Consider the following 15,994-nt stretch of genomic DNA (forward strand, 5'->3'; position numbering starts at 1 on the left):
TCTGCAATCACTGAGCTCTGCTGGGACCATCCTCAGAGCCTGCCGGGCTATGTTCAAACCTGGCTGATGTACAGGAGCCAGGACCATCATAGAAGGGTTCCTGCAGAGGTCTGCCCTGCTCCCAGCACGCAGGTACCAGGATCATAGATCCCTCCTGTGTCAGTCCGAGCTGACCACACTATTCCCTTCCAAACCAAGGCTGAAGTACACCTGCCAGCATGTTCACTGGAATCCTTTGCTCTGCTCATTTAAGTGCAAAGTGCCTCTGTGCCTGTTTTAATTAGATTTCAGAGGAATAAAAGGGAGGGGATCCCTTCGCAGCAGCCACCTGACACATCTTTCTCCCCTGAGTCTGACACATTGCAAAGAGAGTTGGCTCTGAGGGCATCAGCCCCCTCTCCAACACCAGAATAAATAGCATGGTGCAGGAGAGCCGGGGGTTTGGAGGACCTTGTTCACATGAGCCACACAGCCACAGTTACAATCACCTGCCCTGTGGCTTGGTCTGCAAGCCCAGCCCAGTGCTGCCTCCCCTGCCAGCACAGCAGAGGATGCCCCTGTGCACTCACCATATCTGCTGAGGGACTTGGTGAAGGTGGAGGAGTTGGAGATGTTGTATGCCGAGTTCTGCTTGGGTACCAGGGCTACCGAGGAGCCATCCGTCACCTGGGGGCAGAGATGGCATGAGCAGGCTGCGATACTGGAGAGGCACAGGAGGAACAGCCACACAAGAGGGAGAAGCCAGCCCAGGAGGGATGAAGCTACACTGCACCGCACCCTAGGGAGATCTATCTCCAGCAAAGGAGACCTACGTATCTACCTCTGCGACAGCTCACGGAAGGGGTCAGAACAGGAACACACCAGAAACCTTGGCATGAAAAAATGGCAAAGTAAGGTCAAGCAGGGAACAGCCTCTGTGAGTCCTAGAAATGCCCTGTTTATTGCTTCCTTGAACAGAAGGACCATAAACATGGGGCCCAGGCAGGGAAGCGACTGCAGACTTCCTGGCCATGCCCCTGCATGAGCATCATGGTCTGGAGAGCTGAGCCCAGGTCCTGACCAAGCTGAGGAGGGAGAAGAGATGTTCAAGCTCAAAGCAGCTGGTGACTGCTCAGTGCTTTCCACCATGGAAAGCCTTACCTGGTAGTGGGCCAGGGTGTTTAGCCTCTTCCAGTCATTGTCAATCTTTGTGGTAACATCTTCATCCTGCAGTATGATCCGGGCCATCCTGCCCTGCCGCCACTCTGTCCCCATGAGGGAGAAGAGCTCATGGTTAGGGAGTGTTACAAGAACAAAGCCAAGGCAAGGGTGAGAGTGCAGTCTGGGCATCAACAAAAGAGCCCTCCCCCTACCTTATGAATCCCAGGACTGATGACTATCAATATGGTGTTGGGCAAAAGCTGTTTCTAAGTACTCAAGGAAAGACAGCATTGGTTCAACCCTGGCAACCATTTCCTTTACTCCTCTTCATTTTCTCGCCCCTCCTTTAGGAACAGGTCTTTTAACACTGTTCTTAACTATTGCTGGCCTCATTGGACCTCAGTCACCTCAAGCCTGCAATACAGACCACAGCCAGAGCCAAGGAGGCTCCTGTCCCCATCCTCTCCACTGGCCGGACCCACACTCTCATGCCAGGGGTCCCCACACAAAGTTAGTGAGTGCCACCAGCACAGCAAAATTAGACTGGACAAACACAAATGCTCTGGTCCTGCGAAGTCCCCTCTCCTGTAGGCGATGCAGATTTTCCTGCCTTGAACAGTTTTTTTAGCACTTCTGCTTTTAGCCACACCCCTGCTCCCCACAGGGAAGTGCTTGGCCTCTCTCTTACCCAGGTCCATGTCTCCGGCTTTGGGTCGCTGGGAATAGGGCACCCCCTTGTAGACAGCATCCAGCAGCTTCTCTTTCACCTGAGTGATGGTGTCGCAGTTCAGCACCTTGACGGGGATCTCTGGGGCATTCTCATTCTCAGGGTTCACACAGTTAAGGGTCTGCACAGCACAGGGGGCAAAAAGACTCAAGTGAGAGGTTGTGATGTACTGGCTGCAAAGGCAGGTCCAAGGACCTGGGGCTACAGCTGTCTACAGGCCACATCTTCTCACCTCCCAGGCCCCTGCAGAGTTGCAGCTACATGGCACATTCCTGCCCCGCCTTTCTCCCTACCACCCTCAAATCTCCAACCATTCCCAGAAAGGCAGCACTGTGTCAGTGAAGGAATCCTGGGCCAGCAAACCATGCCCATCTCACCAAAACCTGTCTAGGCTGAGTGATGCCCAGCCACTTCCCTCTTGGCCCCACCCTGGTGGAGGTCAAGGTGGTGAAGAACTAGGTGCAGTCTCAGCCAGGGGAAAAGCCTGGCTCATCATTCAACTGGACAGAGGAGATGGCTCATATGGAGGAAGAGAAGTATCTCCTGCAGTAATCTCAAGGCTGTAACTTTGATCTCCACTCAACATGTGTGGCTGGCTCTTCCAGGTAGCATGTGCTCAACAGCATCTCTGGCCCCATACCTGTCAGGGCCATGGGGTTTGCTGGAAGAGGCATGGAAGAGGATTCAGTTCATGTTTGGCTTTCTCAGTTCCACGGCAAGAACAAACCTTACCATGCAAAGCCTAGTTTCTGATCCTACCTGAGATGGGCACCACACAGGGCAAAAGGCACCCCAGGGATGCTGGAGAGAAGAACAAGGGATAAACCACTCTTTGCAAAGTACTTTGGGTACCTCCAAGATCTTGTTAAATAGCTGGACCTAGCAGTCCTGGCAAATATGAGTACCGGTGAGCCTTCCACTTGCACTAACCAGCATTTTGTAGTCAATCTGCTGCCGGATAAGCTTGTCTTCACTGAGGGAGTAGCGAGCCTCTCCTGTGATGGCATCAATAGGTCCCTTCTCCATCTGTTGCTTGATGGCACAGTAGAGCATGAAGAGCGGTTCCCCAGCACACTCCTGCAGGACAGGGGATGGAGGAGAGGGAGAGAGAGGGGTGAGAAGGTGCCAGGCACCAGCTTTGCCTTTCAAGAACCACCACCATGTCAGGAGCCTGCTGTGGCCCTGCAGCGCTGAGCCCCATACGTGGCTTTATAGAGTCTCCAGCCCTTGCTCAAGACTGCAAGGAAGGGGGCACATGGTAAAATTCATCCTGTGGAGGAACTTTCTCTCCTTCCAAGCTCACTGGAGGTTGTTCCCTTGTCTATCAACCCCTAGGCTTGGATTCCCAGAGTTTCCAGAAACTCCCCTGGTGAATTCTGCTCATTCTACAGGTCAAAAATAAGCTAAAAAGGTTAAATTCACGACTGGTGAGAGCAGGTTGGGTCTGGGGACTTTGTGTATGGGATATAACCTTTTGAGCTGGCCCAGCCAAGAGACGCACAGGAGGATTGGAAAGGGCACACCACAGTGAGACAGCCTGGGGACTCTTGCTCAGGTATCACAATGCAGTTCTGGCATCTGCCAGGAGCGCAGTCTCATATGAGAGAAGGTCAAAGGAGGTTTCTCCATATGACGGATGGGCACAGACAGATAGATACACTGGGAAGGAAAACGCAAGAAAGCAACTCACTAACAACACTACCCTGGGTCTCCAGCTGATGGAGGGGACCAGGCAATGAGGTTTTCTGCAGCTAAACCATTTGCCACCTATGTGTCCCCACTGTCAAACCCCTATAGTCAGAGCCAGCTTCAGCCACCAGCCAGAGCCACATGAGCATCTATCTCATAGGTGGGAGGAAGGGAGAGGGAAACCGGACCAGACACTTCCCACGAAAATGCTGGATGCTGGAACTGCAGCGGCCCAGGAATAGCAAAGGACTCGCCAAGGTTGGAGGCATCAACCAGCCTGGAGCCATGAGTTGGCATAAGGGGGCTGGAAGTGGTCAGTCCTTTATCACCCAGGGCCCAAACCTCTCCCCTGAGCTGCATCTCAATGAGCCCTTCCAGATGTAGGCATTAGCCCTAAGGGAGGAAAAGGGGTACAATGGGAGCAGAGAGGATGGGGAGAAGTCCCAGCAGATTTTACCCCATCAGTCCTCACCCCTCCCTGCTGGCTGCCTCACAAATAAATTGTACTTTGGTGCAAAGTGCGGCTGCTCTCCCTGTCGCCATATGCTGTTAGCATCTCCTTAGCATCTGCGGTAATTAAAGAGACAGCTGCTAACGAGCAGGAACAGGCATACATCATCCCCAGACCTTCCGACAACATGCATGTCTTTGAAATTATGTTTCATTTGCAAACTTGGCTTCATTAAGTCAGCTTGGAAAAGTGAAAGACCCAAGGTGGGTGCTATGCTGTGCATTACCAGCTGCCCAGCACCTTGCTGTGCCAGGCTGGCTGCAGAGCAGTGAGCCCCTGGGGGCTCCCACAGATCCCCAAGCCCACCCTTCCGGTGGGCTCAAGTTGTTTCTTTCAGCTGCTTGTAAAAAATCCTCATAAAACTTCCAAGTCTGTGGAAGTGGTGTGGATGGAGGATAGCTTGGAGCATGACTCCTGCTCACTTCTGGCACAGCTGCTCCCATCTCAGCTCACAGATTTCCCATCTCCAGCGAGGCACGGTTGCTGCCTTCTCATCTGCAGCGCTGTGCCCACCTCTGGGGATCCCCACCAAGAAAGGTCAGTTTGGTTCCTACACTGGCAGCCCAGTTGCACTCCAGGCATCACAGCATAACCTCCTCCACTCCTCAGATGCCGGCCAGGCTGATGGGGGATAAATCTCTTTTTGGATGTGTGGATTAGAGCTGGCCCTATGGCCTCCTTGGGGGGGATGAAGGCATCAGAGGTCCTGGGTGGTGATGGGTAGGTCACTCCACCAGCACCATGCAGGCATTTGGGGGCTCCTGTGTGCCCCAGGATCCTGGTCTCCTGACCTGTCAGGCACCCTAAGGTCAACCAAAACAGCCCCTCTGCCCTGTCCCCCTGACTCTGTGCATCCTCCATGTTGCAGTTTGGCTTCCCCACCTGTTCCAAATGGGGGTTCTACCCTTATAATCCAAAACCTCACTCCCAACCCCACTGGCTCATGAGGACTGGGACCGAGATGCTGCCATGGGCCACAGCTCACTGAGCCACAGCACGTGAGGATGGTTTAGGGCTCATCCCTGACAGAGACCAACAAAATGAAGAGATCACAGAAACCAGCACCGGGCAGTTGCCCTGAGATGATCTGTCAGGTGAGAAGGGGACCTCTGAGACGGGGCCAGGCAGCGCCAGGTGTTGATGGAGGGCAGCCTGCCGCTCAGACACAGCCATGCCCGTTCTGCCAGCCCTGATGCAGTTTGCTCACTGCTGGAGGCCTGGATGAGGGGGGCTTTGGGGGAGCTCTCTGTGCAAGCCAAGCCAGAGGAGGGTAGCTGCAAACACCCCCATGCATGCACGCGTCAGTATGTTGAGAGCAGGCTGAGGCGAGCCAGATAACGCTCAAACTGTCTTATTGACTAGATCTAGCTCATCAGGCACCTAATATCGTGCATTTTTCAGCACTTGTCTCGATTTATCCCTCTCCCTTTCCCCAGGGTGTCTCATTAAGAGTCTGATAAATGCTACTACAGGGTCCACGTGAAAGCATCAGCCCTCACTGGCTCCCCACGCTGGTGGCCCTGGGCAGGGGGCGGCTGTCCTGTCCCCGTCCCTCTCCCCAGCACATCACAGCCATGCGATGCCGAGCACCCAACCCTGCTCCGAGCAGGTTTGCTGAGAGCAGATCTGGCAGCTGGGCACACGTCCGCCTGCCTCATTTACATGCATGATTACTGCAGTTTGGTGCAGTTTCCCTACTGGCAAACTGCCGGCTATGACACCTCTCCATCTACTCCATGGGTTTCTCCTGCTTTTGATGCCACCTGTGATCCTCACTGCCAAGCGACAGGCGAAAACGACCCTGTGGGTCTCCACTGGTGGGACTGACCCAGGAGAGGCCGTGAGCACATTCTCAAGCCTCTTCCAGTCTAACTCAAGTGACCCAAGTGATGGAGTTTCAACCACCTCCCTGGGGAGATGATCCCTAGCATAACAAATCCCTCAACCAGCAGGTTTATCCAGGCCCTCTGCATATGTTCTTCCTGTAATATTGCATCTAGATCAGACTTCTTTCTCCTGCTGCTACCACCCACAGACTGGAGGCATTTTCCCCTGCCAAAGCTATGGTGTAGCCAAGGACTTTATGAAAAGACATTGCCCTAGTCCCATCCCCATGCCTTTCTCTCCTGCTACTCCTTATCCTCAGACCTGCCCGCACTGATGATGCACGTGGAAGCCTCTCTGAAGGGAGACAGGGCTATACAATGACAGATGCAAGACAGTAGTGGCACATGAGCTGATCCAAAGCAGCTTCTGAACAAGGTGAACATGCCCCCATCACCTGCCCACATGGCCCAGCTCAGCCAGGGACAGGCCTATGGTGCCAAGACATGCACATGAACACAACATCCCCAAATGCTGCCATGGGCATGCAAAGGCTGTGCCTTGTGCTTTGCTTGCCAAATCACAACTATGTCCACTTCAGGGAGCCCTGAGGAAGTTTATCCACAGCAAGAGCTACTCCTGCCTGTCCCACCAACCCCACAGAGCTGTCTGCTGGTGTCCTACCTGATCCCACCAGGCACTGCTGCTGCAGGGGTGGAAGGCGGCCTTGCTGAGCAAAGCTCCGGCACAAAGAGGCAGCGGGAGGTTTGACATCTGTGACCAGCACAGCTTTTCTCCTCTCCCATCCCCTGGAAAGCAATCTCCGCCACACGCTACAGCTAGATTTTTATAGATACAGCCTATCCCTCAATGGAGGCAAAAAGCCAAGTGCATGTAAGTAATATTATAAATCACTTCTTGTTGACGATCACTTGAGTTCTGCACAGACTCCTGCTCGCTCTCATCCCTTGGCTGGAAATGGTTCAAACCCTCTTTATCTTAATGAGGGATGAAATCCCACAAAAACGGCTGCATGCCACCCAGCCTTGCTGTGCTGACGCCAGGCAGGATCCCAAGAAACAGCCCTGCTGACAGACAAACCTGTGGTGGGACCAGAGATGCCGTTCACCCCACAGGTGTCATCCTGAAGCAGCAGCAGGACCAAGCCAGTGGTCCATGGGCTGGAGCTGTGGCTGTGTAACCTGCTCCAGCAGGTGGAAGCACTGGTGCTGATGGGATAAATGTTCTTGATATGGGTTGGGTGAACCAGTGGTAAAAGCAGCCCTTACGCTTTGGCATCCTCTTCTGCTACCCTTGATGAAATTGGGAAAAAGGCAAATTCAAGCTAATGGGCTTGCCAATGCAGGCAGGGGCACGAGGATGTCCAATGTCATCTGCACCCTCGTGCACACGCTGTGGGGAGCTGCATCTCCAGCTGCCCACAGGCCCCATGGGGCATCCATCCCCACTGGGGCACCTTTTGGAGGGGAAGCAGCAGCTGAAGCGGAGATGCCTGGGGGAAACGATTCCCCTACCAAGGACCCTTAGTGTCAAAGAGATGAAGGAAAAGCAGCGGCGTTATGTGAAGAGTGCAGCACATCAAACTACATCTCAAACAGGCAGAAATATCCTCCAAGCACAGTGACGTCTACAGAAGGACCAGCTTCCCGGGTTTTTCCTCCCAAGTTACACAAGCAAAGGCAAGGAGGAAGGAATGGGGACCGTTCTGAAGGGATTCAAGGTTCAGCTGAGTTGCTTCAGATTTATCTTTTCTCCAGGCACCGTTTTTATGAAGATCTCAAACCCAATATGCATTAAACAATCCTGGTCTGGATTTCATTTCTCAGTCTCAGCTTTTTCCCCAAAAGGAGACCCAGAATCACTAATCACATCTCAGAAACACAAGAGAGGAGTGGAGGCCTGGGAAGCAGTCTCTGCTCTGGGAGGGAGCGGCAGCGCTCAGTACATCAGCCCGGGCTTTGGGTACCATGTTGCCCATCCCAGTGAGGCAGGAACCACCTCCCCACCCCCACGGGGTTGCCATCCCTTCCCAAACTCACCTTCAGAAACTTGTACAGCAGAAACGTGAACCAATTCGTCAGCATCTTCTCTGCCACCGACTCTGTTCTGTAGGGATGGCAGAGAGAAAAGCTGTCAGGAGAGGATATTAAAGGTCTCTGACCTCACCCATTGCCACCTCAGCCTTGGACTGTGGCTAAATTATTTTTGGCTTTACAAGGTCGTATCTGGAAAGGCAGAAGCAAAGGGGTACAAGCAGATAGCAAAAGCTCTAGTGAAAAGCCTGCCCATCTGCAAGGCTGAGCCATAGCAGCCCCCCAAAAGAGAGAAGCAAATTGGTCTCTGGAATATTTGGAGAACCAGAGGGAGCCAAGCATGACCTTGTTCCATGGGGAGTCTAACCCAAGGATGACCAGATTTCTGCTTCTCCCTGGTACCTTCTACTTAAATGAGTTTTATTTCTTCCATCATGTCCCATTGGAACCAGACAGCTCCCTCCACAGGAGGATTGACTGAGGCACTTAAGCCAGGTAAGACATCACCAAACCTACCTCAAGCTCCCCAGCATAACCTGAAGGGAAGAGCTGAGGTTGCAAGGCAAAGTCAGTACCTGACCCACATTCCCATTTCATTCAAGCTTATTCCATTCAAGCCTCAAAGCCAAGAGGCCACAGTAGAACAAGAGGATAATCACCACCAATACTGGAGGGATAAAGAGAGTTTTCCCCAGCAGCCTGCCACAGCTCTGTTCAGAACTGCTGGTGGAGAGAACACCTGGTTCTTGGCACTCAGTGGTGGTGACAGTGAAGCTTTAGGAGGCCACGCTCTGACCCTTGCTTCTCTCCCTGCCTTGGGCCTGGATCTCAGGCAGGGTGCAGGGCGCTGCAACACAGACAGGACACCAGTCCACTGGCACATGGTCTTGGGTAAAGCCACCATTGGATTTAGGTCTGGAGACTTTGATCTCAATATGGTCTTGGTCAAACTTATCCCCAGTACTAATTCAGCTGGAAACAAGGGTATTAAAGGAGGAAGAAGTACAAGCAGTGGTTGGAAGCTCAAGCTGTTTTCCATGTACCTTTGGAGCACTGTGCAAAGACACTATACCAGGCTTGGGATTTAACCCTTCCCTGCCTGCATGATAGAAATCCCAGGTCTCTGTGTGTCTCCTTGGAGTTGGGTGGTGATGGTAGGAGTTTGCAGTGAATGACGCTGCAACCACCTTTTTAAAAAGGAGCTTAAAAATGGAGCCATGCCTCTCAGCTTTTGGAGATGCAGTTGAAGGAAGCAGCTAAAACTGCCTTGAAAAAACCTGTAAATTGCCCCTAGCTTCCTAAAGCATGGTTCAAATCCAGATGGCAACATGCTCCAAAGCAGCATGGCAGGGAAGGTCCAAGGGAGTCACCTGTGTCTGTTTGAGACCATCACTGCACAGCATGTGCACAAGAGGGAGAGCAGGATCCTGCAGGACGGGTGTGAGACATGGTGGGTCCAAATAGGATATAGGGACCTCGGGGTGGTGGAACTGCAGCCAGGACATGCTGCACCAGCAGAGGAGAAGGACAGCCTGGCATGGAGGGAGGTGAGGGTGACACAGGACCCAGGTGAACTGTGCAGTCCTGCAAGGGCAGGTTAACACACCTGTCTCTGCACCACAGCCTGGCCTCACTGCCATAAGATTAAAATTCCCCTTAACACATCCATTATTTTTAAAGTGGCTTTCACTCCCTTTAAAGTAAAAATGCCAGCCAGCCCCCTGACCCTCTCCGGTTAGGTTTCTTCAGCTCATCCACCCATTAATCATCAGATCAGCCACTTGCAAACACAAATGCTCCTGAGAGCACAGGCAATACTAATAATCTGAGGGACGTGGCTGCATTCCTGTTGCACCAAGGGAATGGACACAAACGGGTTGACTCAAGAGACAAAACACAGAAGAAACCCAAACGTCAGAGCCACCATGAAGAGTCCCACTGCTCAATGGCAATGCCGTGCCCGGCAGATGGGGCAGGAGCAGTTCCCAATGGCCAGATGGCTGGGATAGGAAATCCACTTTCCCAGAGTTTATTCAAGCTGACTCGGGGTCATATGGTCCCATCCAAGGCTTTCTCTTGTGCTAATAGGGCTTAGCCCTTTTTGTCCTTCCTGGAATAGCACAGCTCTCCTTAAATCATTAGGGGACAGTAATACCTGAGCCTACAGAGGAGGGAAGCCTTCCTGCACCCTGCCAGGAAAGATTAATCCATCAAGGGGAAGGAAAAAAGAGAGAAGGGACATGGGGAGAAAGCCAAGGGAAAGGGTGGACTGAAGCTACTGAGCAGACATCCTCCCCAGCCCCAGACCAGGTCCTTCACTGACAAGCCTGTAACACTCATCTGAAGTGCCATCACCTGGGCTCTGGCAGATGTTTGTCTTTATCCACGATAGAGCTGGATGCCACAGCAACTGGGGGATTATCCAATAACAAAATAAATAACAGCTCTCCCCAGTTAGATCAGTGTTAATCCAGTTGTCCTGGGTCGTAAGCACACTCCTCGCACCCAACAGCAGGGCTCATTTAAAGGACAGAGGAAGCACAGCCTTCAACATTGCTCACTCCATGCTGCAGCTCCAGGAAGAACAAAGTCTCTTTAAATATCACTCAAGGAGGCACAAGCAAGGTACTGGCCAGGGGACCTCGTCCCTGCCATAAGCCTCCCACAGCTCCACCTGCAATGGACCACCAAGCTCCATGGTTGGGAAACGATAGCCCTTGGGCTGCTGGCTCTTGCTATGTCGTCAGTGCAGGCTGGGCTCTGCCTCCGTGCCACTCCCACAGCTGAGCCACTGCTGCTGCTGGCCTCCCTGCACTGCCTTTTATTTATATTTTATTGATTTACTTCATTCTGGAGTTTTGTTCCGATGACATGGCTTTGTCATGCTCTGAGACACCCAGGAGCTGGAAATGTAGTTTAAATATTTCAGTGAAGCCTGGTGTCATGGAGGGACAGTAAGAAGGGAAGAGCCTACAGATGTGCTTGGATAAAACAGATATGGGGAACAGGGGTTGGCACCTCCAAGACCCACCCTTCTCCCAGCCAGCCACGGGTCTGCACCGCACCCCCTCTCTGGCACATTGCTAATGAGGTGCTTTGAGAAATTAAGGGCTCCCTTGCAATGTGATAAATGAGGCGGAGAAAGTAAGAAAGCAATGTGCCTAAAGAGACTGGCAAAAGGAAGGTAGCAGTGATGTAACTGGGATCAGTTCACATCTGTGTCCACTCCAGACGTCTCCCCAGGGGCAGGTGCAAAAAACCCAATAGGCCTTGTCCAGTCTGGCCATGCCATGAACATTGGTTGGTGTTTGAAAGATGTTCGGGTTTTCTCAAGCCTTTCTGGTGACATGCCAAGCCTGTGGCTCTCAGCCATCCTTGCATCTCTGCTGGAGGCTGGTGGCATCAGTCTGGTGGAGGCAGAGGTGGGGAGGCAGGGGATGGCATGCAATGGGAGAAGATGGCACAGAGGGCCTCAAGCTGGGCTGGTGGACCTTATTAATTGTTTTTGTTCAGCACTTGGTGTATCTTTCAATATTCATCAGCCCATGATGAAGAAGAGCTCAGAGCTATTGTTAAATATTGATGGGCCAGGCAGACTCACAGCAGGGCTTGGCAGGCTGCCTCATGCTCACACTCCTCCCGGCCCTGGCAAGACTGCCAGCTTGTGAAGATCCGCTTGGCTTTCCCAGGAAAACCCCCACGTGTCCGGTGAGGTGGGCAAGCCCCAAGGAGGCAGTGAGGAAAGGACGACTCTAGCCTGCTGTGAACCCACAGAGGCACCGATGCAGGAGTGTCAGCAGCAAGGCAGCCACCAGGCAAGGTGAGAGCTGCCCCAAGTGCTGGGAGGTTTTGGGGACCACCTGGTCACCTGGAGAAAGGAAGGCAGATGGGAGCATTGCTGCAGTGACATGTGACAGTGCCTGACAACAACATGCATCCTCCTTGCATCAGCCTACGCAGCTGGCAGCCACCAAGCATCTTGCTCCCCAGACAACATGAACCTGCACAGGCCAAACCAGAATGAGAACATCCCATGGATGGCTCCTGAGCTGGCTGGGTCCAGGTGGTCCCACATCCCTGTCATACTTGCACACAGACAGGCAAGGAAATGCTTGACCACAGACCCAGTGCCAACATTACCACAGCAAACACCAAAGCCATCACTGATGGCATCCCTAAAGGACACCAGCTCGTGTCCACATACTCAGAAGAGCCTGGTCACTGTCCCACAGCTCCAGCCGCTCGGATGGTCACTCACCTTCGCAAGAGCAGCTTGGGGTGGTTCTTACTCTCCAGGTTCTTCTCAATGAGGTCGGAAAGGAGCTGCTTCAGCACGCCCGTGGCATACTCCATCTCACCCTGCAGCGCCGTCATGATGAGGGAGGCCACATTGCCACGGTCCCGCATGGAGAAGCTCCGCTGAGCCTCCAGAGTGCGAATGAAGGTCAGCAAGAAGTGCTTCTTGTTCAGGAGCTGCCCGAAGAGGGTCAAGGACTTCTCCACGTTTGCCTGAACCTGCAGAGATAGAGCAAAGCTGGGAGATGGGCACGAGGGCTAGGGTGATGAGAAGAAGGTGGCTGGGCTGTACTAGACACTGGATTCACCTTCATCCCCCAAGAGGAAAGGATGAAAAAGGGTCAAAAAGCAGCTGGATTTGCTCTCTCCATAAAACCAAGCTGCTTCTTTAGTGATCAGCCTCAGTTCCCTACGGAAGTATTACCTAGTTCATAATATCTCAGTGTCAGGTTAACTCAGTCTCAGGTCACTGATGTATATATATACACACACATGCTTCCATACAAAGACTCTCTCCCACGCGTGTGCAGGCACATACACGCACTTCCCTCCCCACAAACAAACACTCTTTCTCTCCCAAACACACACACAGATTACAATTTTCAACTTCAGCTAATAAGCAGTGCAATTCCACCCAAGTCACTGCAACACGCAGGTCAAGTATTGCACAGAAAACAAATCCACAACCCTGAGCTCCACCAGCAGCAAACCCTCCTGGTTTTGGGGGGCTGGATTTCAGACAGGGAAGCAAATAGCAGAAAACTGGCTCTGCCCCACTCCAGACGCAGCCTGAAATATTCCTTTTCCTCTTGATATGTTTGAAGGTGTACTTCTGGCCATACTTGGCCACATAGGACCCAGCAGGGATTGGGTTGGGATGCTTTCGTCCCTGCGCTGCCATTGTCAGCCCAGCTCTGCTCAGCCCTGGCCACATTTCTTTTAAGAAATGAACGTTTTTACAACACAACATTTTCCCATTAGAAAAGATGGTTTCCTCTGAATAAAAGCCTTGCTGTGGTAAAAATGTCAATTTTAATTATTTCCCCACCACCACCCCCTGTCTTCCTGATTGGGAGAATAAGTGAAAAATTTCATTTTGTGTCGATATTTGGAGACAAAACAACACTTTTCATTTCAAAACACCAACTCAAAATGAAGAACAGGGTTTTGACACATCAAATCATTTCACTTCAATCAAAACTTTGGATCAGCACTCTTCAGTGAAATTCCTCGCAGTTGTTAACTTCACCCTCCAAAATACTTCCTCCCACTGGACAAAAACCCCGTTTCCTGCCCAGTCCTTGTCAATTCTGTGATACGAGCCCCCAGGTGCCACTGTCACCCTCATCACCCAGGCAAGCAGGGATGCCTGCCCTGACCATCCCAGAAGGGCGGTGACACACCCTCTCTGCCTCCATCCCCGCCTCCAGACTAGCGGGGACCTCATTGCAATGATGCTGGTAACTCAGGGGACACAGAGATACCAGTTGATTCCTCAGCATGGGAAGACCCAAGGGCTGGCTGGAGACCTACCAGACCCACCAGTAAAACTAGGGCAGAGGAAGACATGCTGCATCTCCACCCCTGCCAAGACCAGGCAAAGGACACCATGGGATGAGAGGCTTTGTCCCTTCAGCAGAGCATCAGGATCTCAATAAGATGGGAAACAGGTCCTGCCCAACAGTGACCATCCCATCAGAGCCTTGGCAGGAAGCACAGGAGGACAAGCAGCACAGCAGTGCCTGAGCCCCCACATGCCTGTTGCCTCCCTGGGTCCCCGCGTTTAACTTGCTGCTCATTGGCAGAAATAAATGAACAATCCTGAATTAAATATTTAATCAGGCTTAAATGCGCACAAAGCAACAAACCTTCCCCCCAAAATCTAAAGAGAAAGGGAGCTGGTACCAACAGCCTGCTGGTCGCTGTGGATTAGCGTGTGCGTGAGCAAGTGCCGTTTCCTTCCCGTCACTTGCAATTGCTAATGTTACACTCTGAGTAAAGAGACAAATAAAAGCAAACCTGATTAAATTATATGAAGCTTACACAACTGCAGTTGCTTTATTTAATCTCTTTTGGGGGCTCTTTTTATTTTTTTTTCTCCCTAGCAACTTTAACCCCTTGTTCCCCAGGGCAGGCTGAGCTCACGTGCTCTCTTGAGTGGGATGTTTTGAATTAGGAGCTAGAAGCAGATGAACTCCCACCCAGTCTGCCACAGCCAATGCAAAATTCCTCGTGATACCCTTTTCACCCTTCTCTTTAGGGAAAACTCTTAAGAGCAAGAGCAGAGGTGAGAGAAGAGCCAGGCGTTTGTACAGACAGGAAGGGCTATGCCCCAGGGAGGGCTACACTCACGCCTGCTGCGGCTCTAAGCATCCGGAAACCTGAGCTGCAAGGGGAAATCCATGGAAACGGGGTCCCCGCCGCCCTCCAGAGCTGGGATTAGGGACCAGGGAAAGAAAGCAGGCAGAGGGCCAGGGCCCCATGCTGTAGCCATGCTGGCATACAACACCAGCACGTGTACTTGCAGTTGGTAAGAGCTTGTTGTGTTGTAATTAGTGACCGTGCATCTTGCACCAGGGCCGATTACTTCTCCTAAATACAATGTGAAGCCCACGTTGACATTAATTACTGTGCTGGGTCAGCAGCGAGGGGAAGCTCAGGTCACCCCCCTCCTTTCTCTAATCAAGAGCGGCCTCGGCAGCCCAGCAAACAAGAAGCCAATTGCTGTGCAATTGCATGCACTAAATTAAACAGAGGTGGGGTGGCTGGGAGAGAAGAGGGAGCTCGTCTGGGGAGCAGGGGAAGGATGCCAAGGCTGGGTTCTGTGTGGGGAAACGGAGCCAAGCAAGCAGGCAATGTCGGACAAGCCTGCTAGAAATGAGCGTCCGGTCAGGCATCAAACAAACCCAATTGAATAAAGCAAGTACTGTAGAAAATGACAGCAGCAATGATATTAATACAAATATTGATATTAACGTCAGAGAGTGCAGTAACCATTCAGCAGCCGGTCCGCATGCACAATGGCTGCCATGCCGCGAGGTGCTCCAGGCTGGGCCAGCGTCCAACCAAAGCATCTCTCCAGCCCTGTGCTTGGGGCATGGGGACTTGTGCAGGGGCATATCCCCAGCATGAAACACTGCAGAGACAGACAGACAGAACCACACCTCCATCTCCTTCAGCACAGGATGGTCTTCTATCCCTGGGAAGAGAACCCGCATGGCGTAGGTGCGGTAATCCAGAAAGGGGATGCCAGCCCCATCCAGGTCGTTGGTCAGCTCATTAATGTCAGTCTGCAGCTCAGCAAAGGCTGGGGTGGGAAAAGCAGAATTAAGCAACACACCCCGGAGTCCCAGCATGCAGCACTGGCATCCAGCCTCCGCTGCACCCACCAGCACCTCATGGGTGGGACCCCCCAGGCATGAATCAGCTCCATACCCCCCCCGGCTGGCAAGCTATGGTCTCTGTCCCCATCTCCTAGATGGGGAAACTGAGCTGCAGAGAGTGAGGATGACTACCCCAGAATAAATCAAGTGGCAGATTTGGGAACAGGATCGCCAGGTCCTGGGAGGCTCAAATACCCCCTGCTCAGCACTCACAGCCTCCCAGGGATGCTGGGGGCAGCAGGGAACAGCAAGACTTGAACAAAGCCATAGCTTCTGGGGGAAAGCGTTAGTCTAAACCACAAGAATGTCCTAATTTCTTTTTGACCTAAATACTACTCAAGAGAAGAGCTTGAACACACCCACCCTGGCA

The 15,994-nt window shown here is 52.4% G+C and overlaps 1 protein-coding gene across 2 annotated transcripts in view; it reads right to left on the bottom strand.

Moving 5' to 3' along the window:
- Positions 1-15,994, bottom strand: part of PLXNA1 (plexin A1) — a 121,844-nt gene that overhangs the window by 12,641 nt on the left and 93,209 nt on the right. For both annotated transcript variants that reach the window (XM_075096000.1, XM_075096001.1), the window contains exons 21-27: positions 15,406-15,548; positions 12,204-12,460; positions 7,952-8,018; positions 2,798-2,944; positions 1,829-1,988; positions 1,141-1,244; positions 570-666 (exon numbers count right to left, since the gene is read on the bottom strand). In XM_075096000.1, the coding sequence (XP_074952101.1) occupies positions 570-666; positions 1,141-1,244; positions 1,829-1,988; positions 2,798-2,944; positions 7,952-8,018; positions 12,204-12,460; positions 15,406-15,548 (975 nt within the window). The remainder of the gene's footprint in view (positions 1-569; positions 667-1,140; positions 1,245-1,828; positions 1,989-2,797; positions 2,945-7,951; positions 8,019-12,203; positions 12,461-15,405; positions 15,549-15,994) is intronic.

Source organism: Phalacrocorax aristotelis, chromosome 6, assembly GCF_949628215.1.
Source record: "Phalacrocorax aristotelis chromosome 6, bGulAri2.1, whole genome shotgun sequence".
NCBI lineage: Eukaryota > Metazoa > Chordata > Aves > Suliformes > Phalacrocoracidae > Phalacrocorax > Phalacrocorax aristotelis.